Below are 22,384 nucleotides of genomic sequence, written 5' to 3'. Positions count from 1 at the left end.
AAGTACAGTCTTTGATTTGTTTACTATTTAGTTTTCATGTTTTTGTTTGTTATTTGGTTTGGTATGGTCTATTTTATTTTCTCAAAACCCACTGGAATTACCTGTCTGGTCATGTAGCAGCTTTTTAGGCAACTGGACTGTGCAGTGTGATTCTGAGTGCAGTCTTTATAAAGCCCAGTGTTATACTGGTAAATACAAACATTTTATAATGTGAAAAGCACGACGATATGCTATGTCCCCTTAATATTTGGTAAAACCAACATCAAGCCCTCCCAATCCCTACTACCACTGATTGCCAACAAACAAATCAACAAAAACACTCCCCCAACCACAACATATCAAGGGAGAAAATGACTTATTTCCTGGACCTACTACGACGTACAGAAAATGGCAGCATTATAAAATCCCACTCTATGTCTTCTAGGGAAATCTTTATGATTCCATCTACCTACTCAGTCCGTAGGATGAACAAGTTCCTTTAGGAAACACAAAAATAGTTTTCTTTTTCTCTTAGTTTTTAATCATGCATTTTTATTTCCATTTTATCTCCTTGTCTTCTATTGATCTCTATCTGTACAGCTTTGTCACTATCAATTTATTCATTTTATTTTCCCACTTGAAGTAGTTCCAGAAAAAAAAAAAAACAACTCTCAAAACTTATAACTTGACTTTATGGTTTCCTTCCTTTCTTTTCTTTCCTCACCTTTCCATTTCCTTCCTTTCTTTTCCTTTTTTAAAACACAGGTAAGACCTATAACAAATTGACAGTTAAAACCAAGTTAAATCGAACGTGGAAGGGAGGTAGCTAAAGTCTGTCTCTTAGGATTATTTTCAACAAACAGCATTTAAGCATTGGCCAAGGTGGGAATAAGACCAAGAGAACTGTCTAGGCAGCGACTTAATATGCTGAAGCCAGGAGTAGCAGCTGGTACCTTCCATCTTCAAAGTCCTATTATTTATGATGGGTGATCTCTCCCCCCTTAACACCCCAATTTATCCACTAAAATTAACTTCCCAAGGACTGTTTTCCCTTAAAAGGTTGTTGGCACAGAACTGGGGATAATACAAGTCCTCTGGGCAGGCAGTTAGGGTTTGGCTTGGAAATGCTTCCCAAGACGGAGTTTAGAGGACTGTCCATCTTATGTTTTCTTTCTTGCTGCTAGTGGGCTAATACTTCTTCAGACCCAGAATCCCAAGTGTTTAGGGCCCCTGAACTTCAGTGCTGCCTCCTTGTGAGTACTCTAATGTCCTAAACTGAAGGTGATTGAAGGGATGAGACAATAAGTTTATTCCCAGAAAAGAAACCAAAACTGGGAATCAGTGCATTGCACGAATAGAGCTGACTTTCCTCCACTGAAGTTTGATACGGACCTATTAATTACATCTTCCATGTCGGCATGGGGCTAGCCATGAATCAAGTAGTCCCTCTTGCCTAATATCCTTGGCAAACATCAATTTGTGGTTAATAGGTTTGAATGATGGTCAGGAGACTGGGTGGGTCTTTACTTAGAAGTACTTAACTCAATCTGTGAGTCTGAAGATAGAAGTCAGACTCCAGGAAAGATCACTGAGCTGGGGGAGTGTGGGGATGGACCAGGGTGAGAGTGAATGAAGAAAGAGGATGAGGACTGATTTCAGGGAAGGCTGTGAGGTTCTTCTGTGGTTCCTGCAACCCCACCTTTTGTGACGTAATCTTTGGGTCTTCAAAGCTTTTTGCATTACTTATTGGTGTAATTAAACCACTCAGAGGGCTGACACTGCCATCTTTTTTTAGCTCAAACTTTCTCAGCTAACACTACAGAGGAGACACGTTGATAATCTGACTAGGACAAGAGAGGGGCTTTGAGAGTTGGCAAGAGTTCTAAGACACTGGAGAGAGGTGCCAACATGGGGTCATGATTCAAATATTATTATTATTTATTTTTGCTAGGAATTGGTCCTGGTAATCACGGAAAAGAAATCTTGAAAATAAATGAGATATAGATTTGTAAGGAGGAAACATAAAGGATTTGATCCTGGCCTTAACAGTGGTGGCAGCCTCTCCATTCTGGAACCCAGTCTCAGACTTTGTAATAAGGTACAAGCCATGTCCACTACCTAAACACTGCTTCCTTGTCTGTGGGCATCTGTGTGAAAAACACCCTGATATGGCCAATAGATGTCTTTTCAAGTGTTGTTGATAAACATGTAATTGCTATTGAGTGTGATATAAGAAGAAGGTTTCTTAAGTTATTTTTGGACCCCACAGTATAAAGGGCCATGACTGATGAACAATGTCTGCTTTGGATGCAGGAATAAGGAGGAGCAACATACGTGCCTGATCATTCTCATTCCTATGCTAGATTGCGTTTTTTTTGTTGTTTGTCTTCATTCAGACTTGAAATGATTTGATTTACAGCAATCCTTATGTGATACATCTAGTTTAGACCATCTCATCTCTTCACTTTCCCAGCTCTGGGTTTCAGAAAGTATGGCAGATTTAACCATTCTCTCCAACTCATTCTGTATTAATCTCTTCCAATATTAACTCAAAGGGAGTAGACAGGAAACTGGCTAGAAAGAGACAAAAAACCCATTGCTGTTGAGCCAGTTCTGACTCATAGCAACCCCAAAGAACAGAGTAGAACTGCCTCATAGGGTTTCCAAGGATCGAACAGTGGATTTGAACTGCCAACCTTTTGGTTAGCAGCCGAGTTCTTAACCTCTATGCCACAGGGCTACTGAAAAGAGGCAACCCAAAAACCCAGTGCCATTGAGTTGATTCCTACTCATAGCGACTCTATAGGACAGAGTAGAACTGCCCCATAGGGTTTCCAAGGAGTGCCTCGTGGATTTGAATTGCTGACCTTTTGGTTAGCAGCTGTAGCATGCTTTAGCTCTTAACCAGTATGCCACCAAGGCAAAGGGGTTCCAAAAGAACTGGGGGCTTCCATGTACATTTGACTAATTTCCTCTTAACTTCTGGAGGCTAAACATGGGAGAGAAGGAAGGGTCACCCAGTCACAGGTGTGGACGGGAATAGTGATAGCAGAAAGACTGTATGAAAAACACAATGACCATGATGGGTTGTTGGAGACTGAGGCTGTGAAGTCTTTGACTTCCCTCTGATGGCCCTCTAGGCCACAATCTAGACTGATTGTATCCAAGACAATCCTCTATCTCCAGAATTTGACTGAATTTGACTTACTCAGGGCAACAGTGAGGTCCTCAGGACTGAAGCCTACTCTAGCCTGGTGGGCTAGGAAAGCTGGGATAAGAATAATAACCTAAGAATCCCTACAATTCCAACAGTCTCTAGATGGCTCCAACATTGTAGGAATTTAACACTGTTCTTCTTGATTACAAAATTGAACACTGGCTTAGACATTCTGGGTTCTCAGTGAGGGTTCCAGCATCTTAAGTCCCTCAACTCCCTTCCAGGATAAGAAGCCACCCATAGGGGACTTAAGTTCTCACCACATGGGCCAATGAGGGTTTTTCTTTTACAGAAAGACTAAGAGGTGAGGAGCTGTGGAAGAATGTGGGTCACTTTTAAGGCAGACTTTTTGGTTGTGTGGGGTTTTTCCTAACCTAGTCCTACCATCTTGGGATACTCAATGTATAGGATAGAGCAGCAGGAAAAGTAGCAGCAAATGTGGTCCCAGGGCAAGATTCAGAGAACAGACGGGTTCTGGAGGGATAATATGACCTCAAGCCTCAAGCAGGGGGCTGGTATAACACCTTGACATTCCAATCCTAAGCTTTTCCAGCTTGGCCTCGAACCTGGGAGTTGGGGTAAAATCCCTATGGCAGAGGAAGAATTGGGGGACTTTGCATACCTTGGATTCTTTACCTCTTCCTGGATCCTAGTTTCCTAGAAAGTAGGTGGCCAGAGACCATTTAGTTTCCAATCCCAAAAGACTGCACAAGTGTGCATGCCCTACATATTCCAAGCCTCAGGGTGCGAGCTATCTTGGCATCTTAACACTTGCAGTTTCTGCAACCTCTTTCCCCCAAGGACAGTATTGGGTAAGAGCTTGGGAAAGGAAAGACTGGTTTTTGTTCCAGTCCCTCTCTGCTCAGTCTCCAAAACTGCCCTTATACAAACGTTTGTATGGGTGTGTATGCATGCATGTGTTCTAACCACAGATGTGCACACTCCTAGCTACAGAACAGGTTCCTTGCTGTGGTCGTGTGACAAATGCTTAGAATTTTAGGAGGCTCTGTGACTGCATGTTGTATTTGCAGTCCCTCTAAGACTTTGGGATGGGATTCCATTCCATCATTGAACATGGCAAGACTTGGTTCATCTGCCTCACTGTGAGTCCTTCCTGGGTGAAATTAAAGGCAGACCGGTTGGGTGCTAAGGATCCCTGGTGTGGAGAGGCCATTCCATTGAGCAGCTGACTGTGAAATCAATACCAAAGGGATGCAGGTCCTGGCGTTGGGAATGCTTGGACAACTCCTTGTCCTTCCTTAGCCATGGCTGTATCCCCGGAGGTCTTTCCGGCTGTGTTCTTGGGCCTGGGGGTCCCGACAAGCACAGTCACCTTGTAGGTCACAGGACATAGGGAAGGGGGTGACCTGAGAGAGAAAAAGAGAAGCTGTGAGCACAGGTGGTTTGAGTCTGAGGCAATAATTTTCAGAGAGGTAGTCCAGTGCAGGGGAAAATCACTGGATTTGAGAAGCAGAAGATTCAAGTTCAAGTTGTAGTTCTGCTTCTTGCTAGCTTTGTGATAACTTATATCAAAACCATCATGGTTGTCATCATAGCAGTTCCTTTGAGGCTAGGAGGGTGAGGGTACTTGGACCAGGCAATGTTCTAAGTATTTTCCAAACAGGAAAACACTGAATCCTTTTGAGAACTCTGTAAGATAGGTACCCTTTTACAGATGGGGAAACTGAGGCTCAGAAAAAACCAACCCACCAAACCTACTGCTGTCGAGTCGATTCCGACTCATAGCGACCCCATAGGACAGAGTAGAACTGCCCCATAGAGTTTCCAAGGAGCGCCTGGCAGACTCAAACTGCCAACCTCTTGGTTAGCAGCCGTAGCACTTAACCACTACGCCGCCAGGGTTTCCGAGGCTCAGAAAGGGGCAATCATTTGCCCAAAGTAAAAAACCCAAAGTAGTAAGTGAAAATTCTGGTATTTAAAGTAGGACAAGCTACTTTTCTTTGAGCCTCAGGTTCCTATCTGTTAAATGGTATGATAAAGCCCAGCCTGCACTGTGAAACAAATATAAGGGTTGGATAAAATCATGAACAAAAAATTGGAATGTACTAAACCAAAGCTGGTTAATATAATTGTACAGTGGAAAATACAACTTATAAGACTACCGTGATAATCAAGTGCCACAAAGAGTATAAAAGTATCTGGGGAAAAAAAAAAAAAAACCCTAACTCTTTACATGTCGTTCTTGTTGTTAGGTGCCATGGAGTTAATTTTTGACTCATAGTGACCCCATATGACAGAGTAGGACTGCCCCACAGGGTTTTCTAGGCTGTAACCTTTACAGGAGCAAATTATCAGGTCTTTCTCCTGTGGAGCTGCTGGGTGGGTTCAAACCAGGGCTTAGAACACATTCATTCCTTCTGGTTCCAACCCCTGCTGAGATTTGCATTTCTAACAAGTTCCCAGGAAGTTATAGGTGATTCTTAGGCATAACTTCCTGGGAACTTGTTAGAAATGCAAAGCTCTGGTTCAAACTACCAACCTTTTGATTAGCAGCCGGGCGCTTAGCTGTTGTATCACAGTAAAAAAAAAACCAGGGCCGTCGAGTCGATTCTGAGTCATAGCGACCCTGTAGGACAGAGTACAACTGCCCCATAGAGTTTCCAAGGAGCACCTGGTAGATTCGAACTGCTGACCTTCTGGTTAGCAGCCGTAGCACTTAACCACTATGCCCCCAGGGTTTCCGTTGTACCACCAGCCCTCTTTAATTGTATATTGGCAATTTGACTTTGGTAGGCAATGATGAAAGCAGCAAAAGCATGTCTCTGGTAAACTGGGATTACCTTCTAGGGGCCTGAAATTTTGAGCAGGGAATATTTCACATACAGGCTTTGCACAAAATGTGGTTGAAAGCCCTCAGAAGCAGATTTTAACATTAAGAAAAAGTGAGAGATCGGAGTTCCAGTTCCCAGTCCATCCCTTTACATGCTCTGTGACCTTGGGCCAGTTTTCCTTTCTAGAAGCTGATAGGAAGAGTTCAGCAGAGCAAGTGTCTTCCCCATGCACCAGATGATCTCTCCTTCCAAAGAGCAGAGTGCAGTCCCTGCTTGAGCCCCAGCCTGCACTAAAGCAAGTCAATTTCACCTCATTGCATCATGACATTTGCATACAACTTTCCCCAGAGGGTCCCCATCTGCGCAGATGGATTTAATGACCTCATTCACCTCCTGCCTGGGCAGGCAGGGTCTCCAAGTGCTCACAGTCTCAGAGAGCATCTTTGTCTCCCTCGTTCACTCTCAGGCACTTATGGCCTCATTCTCTGTTATCTAACTCTTGTTTCTCTCTGCCTCTTTGTCTTTCCTCCTTCCGTTCCTCCCTCCCTCCCTCTTTGCAGTAATTTCGCAATAATTTAAAATGTGGGATTGAACATCAGGAAGATTTAAGTCCCAGCTCTCTCACCTGCTTGAGCTGTGACGCTGGGCATGTGACAATTTGTTTGAGCCTCAGTTGACTCATCCATTAAATGGGAATGATGATAGTGCCCAATTTTCTGAGGTTGTGATAAGGGATAAGTGGGATAATTCATTTTATTATACAGTGCTTGAGATATGCTAAGTGCTAAATTATATCTATGCATGTTTGCATGCCTGTATCTGTCTGTCTGTCTATCTACCTAACCTTCACTTTTTTTTTTGTTTGTCAATCTTCCCACCAATTCTGTAGCTAATGAGGCAGGGACCATATTGGTCTTGTTCATTGTCATTTCCCCAGGGCCTCAGCCGTAGAATAAATACATTTCTATTCTTTTTTCCATTTCTCTCTGAGGGTCTCTTCCTTCGTACTCATGGTTAGCACACCTTTGTTACTCTATCAAATTATATTAATAGGTGCTTGAGGCTGGAGATTTTGGGGTGGGAGGCTGGAGTAAGCATTTTCTTCTGCCATGCAGTGCTTCTCTGTCTACAACTACGTGCTGTTCCCTGGTCAGACATTTACTTTCTGCGGCCTCCACTGACAATATTCTCCCACAACCTCTTTGCCTACAAGAGAAGCACAAAATGTTAGAATTGGAAGAGACATAGAGAGAAAACCTTCCAGTTTAAGGGTGAAACTGAAGGCAGTGCCAAGTCCAAATCCAAGCAACTGAGGAAGACTGGGAAGAGTAGTGTCTCAAGAGTCTAAGGGCCTGGGTTGAGATTCTCACTTGCCTCATACTTGCTGAGTGACTTTGGGAAAATGCCTTCACCGCCATGACCCTCAGTTTCTACATCTACGAAATGGAGATTAAAATATATATATATTGTATTTCATATGATGTGAAAACCAAACAAGAAGAAACACACAAAAGCCCCTAACACATGGGCTAACATCTAGGACATACTCAATGCTGAATGCTTGTGTGCTGAATCTCAATTTTTCACTGACTCACATTTCACCAACTGGGACACCTCTCCTGCCTACTGTCCCTTCTCTCCCACCTTCCCAGGCTTGGGCAACCTTTCTGTCCCCCTGTCCCCAACTCACCCATCACATTATCTCTCCCCTTCTCCTGCCCTTGCCCACATTCTAATTAGAATTAAAGTGATCCAGTTACCTCTAATGTCTTCTCTACCATTCTCTCTGTAACACTTTCCCATTGGGCTCTGAGACCCATTAGGGACCGTCTTACATCTGATGTGTCTCTATATTTCCTGCTACACCTTGCACAGATAGCAATTTAGCACATTTTACCCCTTGGAATAAAATCCAAAGCCTTACCACAAGCTCAAGACCTTGCGAGATCTGACCTCCACATACATTTTAGAGCTCACCTAGTTCTCCTTTCCCCCTCACTCTCTGTGGCTTTTTAACAACAACAACAAAATTTTGTTCTTCAAATGCTCCAAGTGTTTTCCTGCTTTTACATCTTTGGCCGTTATTGTTCCTCTGCCTGAAGTGCCCTTCCACTGGCGCTCCCTTTCCTCCTCAGGTCTCACCTCAAGCATCACCTCCTCCCTCACTGATCCATCCAAAGATGGCATCATCACCTTTGCTCCACATCACAGCATCCTATCTTTACCCTCTTCTTGTCCTGAATTGCTTGATGTCTTCTTCAGTTCATTGTCAGCTCAGGCTGGGCCGTGACCATGTCTGTTGTTGAACACAGCATCCTAGCGCTGAGTTCTTGGACTTGCTACCTGATTTTGCGCAAGGTACTTCCCTTCTCTGGGCTTCGGTTTTTCCATCTGTGCCTTTAGAGCTGATCTTAACAGTCTCTAAGTTCCCATTTGGCTGAACATTCCTCTCAGTCTGAGAGGCAGAAGGCAATGCCTTGTCTAGGAAGAAATTACAAATGAAGATTTCCCCCTGTAAACTCTGTCTTGCTTGTTTCCCTTTCTGTCTTCCCTAGTTCCATCAGCTTCTTTGAAACCATCAGTTGTCAGAACTCTGCCACCAGTTAGCTCCTCACACCAATCTGGTTACTCTGGCTATGCTGGCTTGGTGTGACCACTCTTCTCTTCCCAGGTTGGCCCAGGCAGTGTCAGCATGTCTGTAATAGCAGCTGCATTGACTGAGCTCTCACTAGGAATTTGGGAAGCAGGCATGCCCGGGATCACTTGTGGGCTTCACAAAGGAACTACATGACTTTGGGCAAGTCCCTAGAGCCCTGTGAACCTTAGCCTCCCTTCTGTAATACGTGGTCTTCCTAAAGACCTCTCAGGATTCTAGAGAGGAATCAATAACATAATGTCATCTATAAACCAGCTCACACAGCGCCTGGCACAGAAGAGATGCACAATGTCTTGTTCCCTCCTTCCACCCTCTGTCTCACCTCCTTGAAAACTGCCCATGCTGAGACTATATTGAGGTCTCCTCTAGTCACAAGTTTTTCTGCTGATCAAGGGCCTAAAGCTAGAAAGAGATGGGTGGAGATCACCAGCTCCATCCACTTTCCCAGGTGTTCCTTGGACTGACCTGGAATAGACCTCTATGAAGCCTTTTCATACAAATTCACAGTAGTAAACACCACTTTTCCATAAATGCTAACACTTCATGATGGCCTTCCCTGAGCCAGATGATTTCCATATAACAGCTCACTGACACCACACAACCTTGTGAGGCTATCGTTATTACTCACCTATTTTGCAGATAAGAAAATAGAGGCCTCTTAATGTTTAAAACAAAATAAACTTGTCTCAGACCTCACTACTAGTAGATAAGTAGAGAATAAAGGATTTCAGATCCATCTCCAAAGACTGAGAGCCCTTCAGCAAGTAAGAGTAAGAAAAAGACACTTTCTTCCCAACTTGGTGAGTCTGACTGCTTTGTCTTTTTAATAGCCAGTACTGGTCTTTTTTATCCTTTATTACCTTATTATGTGTCTGGCACTGAGATAAACTCAATGTACATTTTCTCACTCATGCCTACCAGCAACCCAATACTATATCTTAGAGGAAACTAAGATGCAAGGAGGTGAGTCATAGGGCTGGCAAGTGGCCTGGGATCTGCATACATGTTTGCAACCACTCATAGCTACCATCCCCCAGGAGGCAGGCAGAGCAAGAGTCAGGGTCCCCTATTCAGAGAGGAAGAAACTGAGGCATGAAGAGAGGAGTCACACCCCAATATCGTGAGTGTTCTGAGCTTGATTATCAGATTCCCTGATTCACTGTGCAGCCTCCCTGATTCCCCATGCTGCTTCCCACCTTCTGTCCCAGACGGCCTCCCAAGAAAACCTACCACCCACAGCATGAACGTTGTGGTGGCCAGTTTACATTTGGGGATTCCTAGCACCATGTGGCTAGGATGCCCCATAAATGGCTTGGCCACCCACTCTGGTGTTCTGTCAACAAACCCTGGCCAATGACTAAAGGCCAGGACTCTCTCCCCTTTCTTTCTGGGCTGGAAACAGTGCTCCGGCATGGAGGTTTCTCCCTCTGGGTAAGCTGTCCAGGCTAACACCTCCATCCACATGTGTGAGAAGCTCAGGAATGCAGCCCAGGCAAATGCACCACAAGGCCTTGGCTGCAGGTCTTGTCTGGGACTGGGAGACAGACAGGGCTGGATTCTGACTCAGACACTACAGGGAGGTAACAAGCAGAAAGCATGTAGAGGGAGAAACAAGAGGCATCATATGCCGATGGTCAGAAAGGCTTTGCTCCTTTCCGGCTGTGGTGTGGGACTTTGGGCAAGTCATTTCACCCTCTGAGTCTCAGGGTCTTTTTTCTTTTTTAATATGTCAAAGATTTTACTTAATAATGAGAGAATCCATGAAGTAAGATATCACAGCCAGTTCAAAAAAGATCTCAAAATATTAGGCTTTATAGTCTAATAACGAACTTATAAATGAATGCAAAGCTGGTCAGTAGGCCCAGGTTGATAATAAATTGCACTCTACTGGACACAATTTCTATTTCTATGGACAGGAATTATTTGCATTACTATCAGTTTTCTACAAGTGAACTTCTAGCTCTATTTCTAGTTTCCACTGAGTCTACCTCAACTCATGGTGACCTCATGCATGCCAGGGCAGTACTGTGTCCCACTGGGTCTTCGTTGACTGATCCTTTGGAAGTAGATGGCCATGCCTCTCCCTCCAGGCACAGCTGGGCAGACTTGAACTGCCAACCCCATGGGTAGCACCTAAGAGTGTTAGCCATTTGCACCACCCAGGGACTCCTTCTAGCTCTGTATTGCTGTTGTTGCTGTTCCGTGCCATCAGGCTGATTCCAACTTATAGAGACCCTGTGTGACAGTAGAACTTCCCCATAGGGTTTTCTTGGTTATAATCTTTATGGAAACAGATTATCAGGCCTGTCTTCCGTGAAGTTGCTGGGTAGGTTTGAATGGCCAACCTTTCAGTTAGCAGCCCAGCATTTAACCAGTGCACTACCAGTACTCCGTATTCTAGCTCTACAGAGTCATAAAATAACCTAATTAAACACAAATAAAAGCCAAGATAACCTGAGTGGATGCATTAGCCAGGACACCCACAAAATTGTAAAGTCTTTTATAATTTTTCCTTATAAAATTATTTTGAAACCTTATTGAGATAACATTTCAAGAATCTCTAAATTGCACATTTAATACTGCATTTCTACCTCATAATATTTTTTAATCAACTGTGGATATTTAGATAATGATTACTCAAAGTTGTGATTGATAAGGCTCATGCACTCAATTGTACACATACACAAACCAAAATACTATGTCTTAGGAAATATACTCAAGAGGGAAAGGATGGAGAGCGTGCATTTTCTAAATGACAATAATCACGCAGAATCTGAGATTCTCCATCGTTAAACAGCTCAGGAGTGGTATGGACGGCCACTGGACCACATCTTGAGTAGCAAGATAATAAAGCAGGGGTCAGCAATCTTTTCCTGAAAAGCTCCAACCAAAAGTCAAACCCATTGCCATGGAATTGATTCTGACTTATAGCAACCCTATAGGACAGAATAGGACTGCCCCATAGGGTTTCCAAGGAGCACCTGGTGGATTCAAGCTGCTGACCTTTTGGTTAGCAGCTATAGCTCTTAACCACTACGCCACCAGGGTCAGATAGTACATATTTAAGGCTCTACAGGCCATAAGGTCTCTGTCACAATTACCATGTACAGTATGTAAATGAATGGAGTCTCAGGGTCTTGTCAGTGTTGATAGAAAGATTTAATGAGATGAAGTAGATAAAAGTGTAATGTCAAGTATGACAAGCTCTTTGGGGGCAGAGCCAGATACAGTGCCTGGTACAGGGCATGGAGTAAATCAATGAATACAGAGGCTTGTTTAAATGTAGATGAAGTGGTTATGTAGAGAAAATCACTGGACTAGATGAGGAGACTTGGGTTTGAATCCTTGTTCTGTTATTGATTGTGTATGATATCAGGCAATGTCTCTTTTTCAGCATTAGTTTCTCTATCTCTAAAAAGGGGCTAATAACAGTCCTACCACATAGAAATATTTTAGGTAAAATATAAAATTCAGGCAAAGCAGCTTAGCACAGCACGTGGCATCTGTATGTGCTCGATAAGTGGTGACGATGATGACGGTATTAGCGATAACAATGCTGGTGTTGATGAAGTGGTGATAATGTTGGTGGTGATGATGCTGGCAAAGGTGATGGTGATGATAACTTTTTTGGCTAGAAGGGTCTGACGCCTCATAAAACCGAAACCCAAACCCGTTGCCAAAGGATCGATTCCAACTCATAGCAACCTCGATAGGACTAAATTAAAATAAGGGTCTATTTCATTCCCAAGAAAAAGTCAGGGCTGTACCCCAAATGGGAGGAATTATAACATTCCAGAAGTCAGTGATTTCTGGACAAGGAGGAGTTAGTCTAGTCTGCTTAACCACCTGCTTGTGATGTCTTACTCATCCTTCATGTTCACTGCATTCATTATCTCTTCCACAAAGCCTTCTACTCCTTTAGAAGTATTTAGAACTCTTTAGTGCTCCCATTGCCCTCTGGCTGGGCTTATAAAAGCCTTCAAGTCCCGGGTCCTGCTCATCCCTCCAGGTTCATCTCTGGCCCTTCTCCCCTTGCACTGTGTCCCAGCTATACTCAGGGAATTACAGTTTCTCTAATATTCTCCCTTATGTCTGGGCCTTTGCAAAGACTGTGCCCTCTGCCAGAAACACTCTTCTCCTTCGCATCCTCACCTAGGTCTTCCCTCTATTCCTTTAACCTGGATAAGACCTACTGTACTTTTCAGATCTCACCTTTGAAGCTGCCTTCTCTGGGCAGCCTCCTTGTCCCTCCTCACTTGCTGTGTCCCCATCAGCAGTTACTATACTCTAAATGTCCAGCCACTAGTCTACATGACAAGAACTCAGTGTGGCTGGGACCAAATGCACCTTGCTCATGACCTGGCACAGTATCTTCACACAGCAGGTGGTACCCTACACATACTCATTCAACAAATATTAACTGAGCACTTACTATGGGACTGGCAACAGTGAGGTAATTTGGAACTTGGGATACATCAGTGACCAAAACAGACACATGTTCTTGCCCTCATGAAATCTGCATTCTAGCAAAGTGAGAGTGGTGGTAATAAATAATAAATACATCTTATAGCATATGTCAAGGTCATAAGCGCTATGGAAGGAAGAAAAAAGTGGAAAACAAGACAAATGGATGTGGCAGTACTGGAGGTCATGTAGCGTGGTTGGTCAGTGTGGGGCTCATCAGAAACATGACAATTGAGCAGACTTGGAGGAGGTAAGTCAAGGAACCATTGGATAAATGGAGATGAGTGCTCCAGGCTAAGGGAACAGCCATTGACAACGGCTGTAAAATAAAAGGATGCTTGGCCTGTTCAACGAACAGCAGGGAGTTCAGAGTGGCCAGAGCTGAGTAAGCGAGAGCCTGAATAGTGGTGGATGAAGTCAGGGAGGTAATGGGGGCCAGAAGAGCATGTAGGGACTTCTGGGCCATTGGAATGACTTTGGTTTTTACTCTGAGTAAAGTGGGGGGGCACTACAGGACTGTGCATAGAGGTCTGATATGATCTGACTTGTTTTAAGAAGACCATTTTGGCTGCTGGGTTGAGAAAAGACATTGGTGCACATCCCCAGCTCTATAAGCCACCAACCAACTCTTTGTCAATGTAGGCCACGGTCCACTCCATTAAGAAGGTTGCTCTCCTTTCAATGACTTTGATTGTCTTCACGTATCTTATATAAACACTAGCCTCCTCAGATCAATGGGCTACATGTCATATCGAAAGTCCATTCCTAAGAAAACATGTTCTCACTTAGGTAGGGTTGCCAGATTTAGCAAATAAATATGGCAACCCTACGCTTAGGGTCAGCAATTGGGTGTGTCATCCTTTGTTGCATGTTACTGGGATTAACCTCTTCTCATTCTCTACTAGTCTTAGCTCTAGCTAGCCTTCAAATTCCTGCTCAATAACCACCTCACTCAGAAAACCATGTGGAGAGTCCTTAGACATGAGCTAATACAAATACCAAGAGATAAAACCCAAGGTGAGCCTGGCCTGCCTAAGGTCACAGAGCTAATAAGTCGCAGAGCTGGGTCTCACCCCAACAACGCAGACATCTTCCAGAATCAGTCTCTTGGCAGCTGCCTAAAATACAGCTATAACTAGCGTTCCAGGCCACCACACCTTAGAAAGCCTTGGTATGTTGAATATGTTAAAGTTGTTACCCCTTCCTCCCTCACATCCTTAACACATGCTTGCTTAGAACGATTCCAATTATAAAGTGTTTTTTTTTTTTGGTTATGAAGAGAAACTCTTAGAGGAACTGTTCTGTAAATCTGCTCTGTATTCGAGGCTCCTCAAGGATCCAACAGGAAAATAATAAACTGACATCCTGAGAAGCTGAGTCCTGCCCCTTCCTGTCTGCCTCACCCTGCAGACAGGTGTCTGGTGGGAAACTGGACACCCCTGTCAGACAGAGTTTCCTGCACTGTCTTGCTCTTGTCTGCCAGCTGGGCACAGGTCACCTCATGAGGCAGATGTGCGGAACAGCTGATGTCTGTACAGACAAACAAGGAGAGGGAGAATGGAAGGAGCAGACAGATCTTACTTTGGGCCAAGGGATTCAGAGGCCCCAGCCCTGGGGACTGGAAAGGGATTTAGGTGGAGAGTTGGCAAGAAGGAAGTCTGGGAGAAGGTGCTGTGAGCTTGCCCTGGGCCTGAAGTTCATACCCAGGACCCCATTCCAGGAGGTCTACAAAGCAAGCAGCCCATCTACCAAGGGAAGGGCAAGATACTTGGCCAAGATAGAAGCCCACTGGAACAAGGTGTTCAGAGCAGTGGTTAGAGCCAGGTGCTCTGTGGTTTAGACTCACTACGTTTGCATCTCAGCTCTATCACTTATTGGCTGTGTGACTTTACCCTTTTGAGCCTCAATTTCATCACCTATAAAATGAAGATAAAAGAAAACAGCTATGACGGAGCAAATGAAATGACACATGCAAAAGCAGTTAACACGATGCTTGGCAAAGAGTAAACTCTCAATAAATATTAGCTACTATTATTGTTTGGAGTCAGGAACTCCTAAATCCCACACAGCTTGCTCATCTTGCACAAACGATTCCACCTCTCCTAGCCTCAATTTTTTACTCTGTTGTGTGGTTCTGGGGTCTAAATGATATTGATAATATGCCTAGAGATCCCAGCCCACAGCCCAGCACATAGAAAGTACTTAAATAATGGAGTTTAGGAAGATGTTTTAAGCAAATATGCAGTATGGGTGAGTTTCTGAGTGCCAGCCTGGGATCTACTGCTTAGGGGCAGAGAATTTTCCATGATATGGGAGTGAGGCCAAGGCTACTAGTGGGAGCTAAACAGGTCCATCAGATAAAGGCAGGAGCATGAGAGGAAGGAAGCCTCCAGCCCCCTTTCTACCCCGAGAGGCTTCCTACTACTGAAACTCTAGACAGAAACCAAGCCTTTCTTCTGCCCTGTGTATGCCCAGGGGAATCTGCTGTCTGGGCCAACTGGGATGTCAGGGATGACTCGCAAGGCTAGGAACTTCATCAGCTGTCTTTGCTGCATTAAAAAGCTGCTTTCACCTTTGTCAAGGAGAGGGGTTCCACACCCACGGTTCCCTGGCAGTCTGGGTTCACAGTGAAATGTTTCCAAACAGAACTGGGAGGGTCATGCTCAGGTGTGCTGAGGACAAGGTCCTATCTCCCAAATGTTTTCCTCTTCTGAGACTCAGCCCCATGTAGGAGAAAGAGCTGGGCTCTCCAGCCAGACAGAACTGGGTTCAAATGTGGGTTTTGCGCATTAGCTAAGTAAACTCAGATGAGTCCTCTGAGCGCTAATTCGTTCACCTGTCCAAGAGGGATAATACTAGGGGCTTGTCAAGGTTGACATGAGGATTAAATAAGAAAATGGAGTCCATGTGTCTGGTACAGTGTCTGACATATGCAGCAGTTCATTTACTGGTATCTTGTGTTATTGTCTGCCTTCTCCATCTAGCACCTCCTATAAACCAGTCTACTACATGGAATAGTTGAATGTGTACAAGAGAGAGTAGAAAAGTTTCAAGAAGTTGGAGTTTATTTAGAAGTTAAACTGGGAAATTTAAATTGTAGGAAATGTGACTTTATTTTGAGACATTTTTCTTATTCAAAAAAATTACCTGAGACACTTTTATCCAAAAGTCAGACTTCCAACAATCTCCAATCTGAGGAAATTCCCAAACACTTTTGGACAACTGAAAGAACTATGCCAAACCCATACCTGCCCCATGAGAGGCCTTTAAAGCCCATTGTCATCGAGTCAATTCTGACTCATAGTGACCCTATAGAACAGACTAGAACTGCCCCATAGGATTTCTAAGGCTGTAATCTTTACAAAAGCAGACTGCCACATCTTTCTCCTGTGGGGTGGTTGGTGGGTTTGAACCACCAAGCTTTCAGTTAGCAGCCATGCACTTTAATCACTGTGCTAGCAGGGCTCCTTCGAGAGGCCTTTAGGGTCTTTAATTTGTACTTCACAGGTAGTTGTAACAGCCTCGCTCCACTCTGCCCCAACCACTGTTCACCTTCACAAGGAAAACTCCTACTCATTCTTTAGTCCTCAAGTTCCTCAGGGAAGCCTTCGCTGCTCCGTACACCATTCTCCATAAGATCCTGCATGCCTCCTTCATTGCCTTTCCTCAAAGGTAATTAAATGTATGATTTTAGCCTCATTGCTGCATATCAGGCTCCCTCATAGACTACAAGTTCCACAAGGGGGGCACCGTGTCTGTCTGGACATAGCGTTGTGCGCACAGCCTGACCTAATGCTGGGCATGCAGAGATGCTCAATGAATATGCCTCTCACTGGATGATGGAAACTTGGTCACCTACATTCTACAGGCTCAGCCAGAAGGAAGAACAGTAATAGAAAGCGGGAGAAGGGAATCCCTTAATACTCAAAGCATTTACGATATGGGTGAAAAATAAAATTAAAAAAACAATAACTTGAAAGCATATTCAGAACTAGAGAAGAACTAACTCTGGGTCCCCTAGTGAAGAGTCAGCATTCACTTCAAGGCTCTGGAGTCTGAAATTGCTGCAAATGAGCCCAGTACAGGAACAGGGAATCAAAATGATGACTGGGTATTCTTAAAAAATATATAAATAATGTATTTGTATATATACACACACACTCATGTGGCTGTATAATAATTTGGAGTCTGCACCTGAAACTCAGTCTCATGACTTCATATCCTACCATATACTCTGAGGAAATAAGGATCCATTTAAAAATGTTTCCCAATAAATCAGCTTTATTTGTTATATTTTACTGCACAACTTGTAGTAAGTAGGAAAATTCTTTTAATCAAAGCTGCACTTTCTCCAGCCAATGGTGTCAGATGAATAAAGGAAGTGTCGTAATGCTACACAAACTTCTATTTAAAACACAAACTTCATTGTCCATTCACTTTTGAAAATGGCTGAATCAAATGTAGTGAAATTGATACTAGTGTAAACTCTATTAATTTGGCAATAGGTATCAAAGGCCTTAAAAACATTTTATCCTAGTCATTTCAATTTTAAGAATCAATTGTGAAGGAATAAGTAGAACTATAAAAGTATTTATGTGCAAAGATGCTCATGAGCATCATTATTTATAATTGTGAGAAACTGAAATAACCCAAAAGTTAAAAAATAAAAGGAAGGGGTGGGTAGTTACATAAGTTATCACACATTATAACCATATAATAAACAATAACACAGCAAGAAACACAACTGAGAAGTTTATGCTAATATCAGATAATTCTTATGCATACAATTTCCTGTGCTAAGTGACCAAACTACCACTCACATCAGTTTGTCATACTGTGGTGGCTTGCATATATACGGCTGTGATGCTGGGAGCTATGCCACCAGTATTTCAAATGCTAGCAAGGTCACCCATGGTGGGCAGGTTTCAGTGGAGCTTCCAAACTAAGACGAACTTGGAAGAAAGACCTGGCGAGCTACTACTAAAAAAATTGGCCCATGAAAACCTCATGAATAGCAGCAGAACATTGTCTGATATAGTGCCAGAAGATGAGCCCCTCTGGTTGAAAGGCACGCAAAAGACAACTGGGGAAGAGCTGCCTCCTCAAAGTAGAGTCAACCTCAATGATACAGATGGAGTAAAGCTTTTAGGACATTCGTTTGCATGACTCAAAATGAGAAGAAACAGCTGTAAACATCCATTAATAATTGGAATGTGAGAAGTATGAATCTAGGAAAATTGGAGGTTGTCAAAAATGAAATGAAATGCTTGAAGATCAATATCCTAGGCATACTATGATATTTACTGAGCTGAAATGTACTGGCATTGGCCATTTTGAATTAGAAAATCATACGGCATACTATGCTGGGAGTGACAAATTTAAGGGGAACAGCGTCACAGTCATTGTCAAAAAGAGCATTTCAAGATCTAAAGTGGAGCCTTGGTGGTGCAGTGGTTAAGAGTTCGGCTGTTAACCAAAAGGTCGGCAGTTCAAATCCACCAGCCACTGTTTGGAAACCCTGTGGGGCAGTTCTACTCTTTTCTATAGAGTCGCTAGGAGTCAGAATCAACTCAGCAGCACGTAACAACAACAGCACATGGGCAAAATATTGAGTGACACGGGGAGCATCAAAAGAAGATGAAAGGAACACACAGAGTCAAAAAGAATTGGTTGACATTCAACCATTTCAGGAGGTAGCATATGATCAATACCAATGGTATTGAAGGAAGAAGTCCAAGCTATACTGAAGGCATTGGTGAAAAACAAGGCTCCAGGAAATGACAGAATACCAACTGAGATGTTTCAACAAACAGATGGAACACTGGAAGCACTTACTCATCTATGCCAAGAAATTTGGAAGACAGCTACCTGGCCTACCAAATGGAAGAGATCCATATTTGTGCCCATTCCAAAGAAAGGTGTTCCAACAGAATGTGGAAATTATCAAACAATATCATTAATATCACCTGAAAGTAAAATTTTGCTGAAGATCATTCAAAAGCAGTTGCAGCAGTACACCAACAAGGAACTGCCAGAAAATTCAAGCCAGATTCAGAAGAGGACATGGAACTAGGGATGTCATTGCTGATGTCAGATGGATTCTGGTTGAAAGCACAGAATAATGGAAAGATGTTTACCTGTGTTTTACTGACTATGCAAAGGCATCCAACTGTGTGGGTCATAACAGATTATGGATAACATTGCAAAGAATGGGAATTCCAGAACATATAATTGTGCTCATGAGGAACCTGTATATAGACCAAGAGGCAGTCATCCAAACACAACAAGGGGATGCTGTGTGGTTTAAAGTCAAGAAAGGTGTGTGTCAGGGTTGTATCCTTTCACCATACTTATTCAATCTATATGCTGAGCAAATAATCCAAAAACTGGACTATATGAAGAACACAGCATCAGGATTAGAAGACTCATTAACAATCTGCCATATGCAGAGGACACAACTTTGCTTGCTGAAAGTGAAGAGGACTTGAAGTACTCACTGATGATGATCAAAGACTAAAGTCGTCAGTATAGATTACACCTGAGCATAAAGAAAACAAAAATACTCACAACTGGACCAATAAGCAACATCACGATAAATGGAGAAAAGATTGAAGTTGTGAAGGATTTCATTTTACTTGGATCCACAATCATCGCCCATGGAAGCAGCAGTCAAGAAATCAAATGCCATATTGCACTGGGCAAATCTGCTGCAAAAGACCTTTTTAAAGTATCGAAAAGCAAAAATGTCACTTTGAGGAGTAAGGTGTGCCTGACCCAAGCCATGTTTTCAATTAGCTCATATGTATGCAAAAGCTGGACAATGAAAAACAAAGACTGAAGAAGAATTGACACACTTGAATTATGGTGTTGGCAATGAATATTGACTATACCGTGAAGCACCAGAAGAAAGAACAAATCTTGGAAGAAGTACAGACAGAATGCTCCTTAGAAGCAAGGATGGTGAGACTTTACCTCACATATTTTGTATTTTGGACATGTTACTAGGAGAGACCAGTCCTGGAGAAGGACATCATGCTTGGTAAAGTAAGGGTCAGAAAAAAAGGGGAAGACCCTCAATGCGATGGATCGACATAGTGGCTGCGACAATGGGCTCAAACGCAGCAATGATTGTGAGGATGGCGCAAGACTGGGCAGTGTTTTGTTCTGTTGTACCTAGGGTCGCTGTGAGTCAGAACCAACTCAACAGCACCTTAACAACACAAAACAAAGTGAAAAAAACTAAACAAAACACAATATCTAAAACTGGATGTGCAGTAAATAAAAATGAAATGATATATACAAAGACACGGCTACCCACACACTTATACACAGAATAAGACACCAGAAGGAAAACAGTGGTTATCTTGGGGTGATAAGTCAATCAGTGAATTCTTTTGTTTTCTTCTACTTTGGATTTTTCAAAAATGTGTGTTGTTTCGTAATTGGGAAAAATAATAAAATTCATTAGCAGAAAATAAATTTCATTCTCTTTTTCTTGAGCAGAAAGGGTATGCCTTTAAAAAAAATTTTTTTTTTTCTTTATGCCTTTAGTGACCTATTAAAAAAACAGAAAAGGTAGGCATGCTGAAAATGTTGCCCATACAAGACTGACCAACCTCAGAGAACAATAGTATCATTATACAATCAAAAGATGCAGCAACCGTCCTCTTCTTTGAGTGTGTTCCTTGGGTCATACCCTATTCATTCTGTATTACAGAGTATTTTTTTTAATGTTATTTATTTCTTTTTTTTATTGTTGCAAAAATGTATCTATATTTTACAACAGTAAGAACAGTTTAGGTGTAAATATATACATATATACCTCATTATATTTGCCAATTCAACATTTTTCATGCATGCAATCAGTGACACCAATTACATCAATCATGTTGTCCAGCTATCACCAATATTTGTTGCCAAATTTTCCATAGCCATAAACGGAAACTCAATACTTCCTAAACAATGACTTGGCCTCTCTGCACTCCTGCCTCTGGTAACCACTATTAAACTTTAATCTCTATACATTGCCTACTCTAGGTATTTCATATAAGTGAGATCAGAGTATCTTTTTTTAAGGAACCAGCTCTCTCTAGGATGCTGTAGTATAAAGGTACTTGGATTGGAAGCCAGGAATCTTGCTCTGCTTCTCTCCATCACTCACTGTGCCACCTTGGACACATTGTTCCTCCTTTCTAGGTCTTGGTCAGTTCCCCCATTAATAAAACTAAAAGTTGAGACCACATCATCACAGAGCGCTCTTCTGCTATGACTGACTATGATTCTTTGTCCATTCCTGTCTCTGGAACTTAGTTCCCTCTTCTTTAAAATGAGAGATTTGATCAAATGATCTTTGAAATCAAATGATCTTTTCACTTAGACTGTTGATGACTATAAAAATACAGAAATAGTTTCCTGTCAACCCACTGATCACAAGAACCATTCTTCACTTGGATTGCCCAGGTCTACCACCTCTTTTCCATCTCTCAGCAAGAACCTCAAACTCAGGTCCCAGCTCCTGTCAGGGAAGTGAAAGTGGCCACTCTTCTCTGAGTGGTTGATGTTCATCTCAACGGTATCATCCATTTTTACTATAAACACGTAAATCACTTCTATGTGTACCCCAGTACATGAAGGATGAAAATCACAACCAAGACGCCTCCCACTAATTTTACAGCTGTGAAAAAAAAGAACATTAGAAAAAGTTTGAAGGTCGTGAGTGACTTTGTTCACAACCAAGACCCCCTCCCCCAATTCTACAGGTGTAAAGAAACGATACTGTAAAAAGCTTTAAGGTCATGACTGACCTTGTTGGGAATGCCCTCTCTTCTCTCTTCCCCTAGACTTAAGTCCTACTCTAAAAATTTGTGTTCTCTCTAGGATTTTACATGCCATTCTCCTGCCCCAAACACTCTTTGCCTGGCCACCTTCCTGCCCCTTCACCTCCTTCTTCAAATTTCAGTGTTGATGTCACTCCCTCTGAAGAGTCTTCTCCAACCCCTCAGATATAACACAGCCCCTCCCCAAGGACTCCACAGCACTGAGTCCTTTGCTTCTCAAAGTACTCATTACTCTTCTAATTGTCTGCTTTTATAGCTGACTCTAAGCTTTGCAGGCAAGGGGCCACATCAACATATATCACCCATAAGTCTCTCACACCTCATTTAGAGCCTAGCACATAATATTAACTCAACTACTGTCTAAAAGAATAAAGAATAAAATAAAGCTTGAAGGTAGAGTACCGACACAACCTGAACAACAAGGACTCTTCCAACATAT

The 22,384-nt window shown here is 42.8% G+C and overlaps 1 protein-coding gene across 1 annotated transcript in view; it reads right to left on the bottom strand.

Moving 5' to 3' along the window:
- Positions 1–632: 632 nt before the first annotated feature.
- Positions 633–22,384, bottom strand: part of PAPPA (pappalysin 1) — a 279,871-nt gene continuing 258,119 nt past the window's right edge. The window contains exon 22 of the mRNA XM_049897266.1: positions 633–4,563. Within this exon, the coding sequence (XP_049753223.1) occupies positions 4,456–4,563 (108 nt within the window). The 3' untranslated portion in view covers positions 633–4,455. The remainder of the gene's footprint in view (positions 4,564–22,384) is intronic.

The sequence above is a fragment of the Elephas maximus genome, chromosome 9 (genome assembly GCF_024166365.1).
Source record: "Elephas maximus indicus isolate mEleMax1 chromosome 9, mEleMax1 primary haplotype, whole genome shotgun sequence".
Lineage (NCBI taxonomy): Eukaryota > Metazoa > Chordata > Mammalia > Proboscidea > Elephantidae > Elephas > Elephas maximus.
Note: the sequence above shows the minus strand (reverse complement) of the source record. Positions and strands in the feature narration are given on the sequence as shown.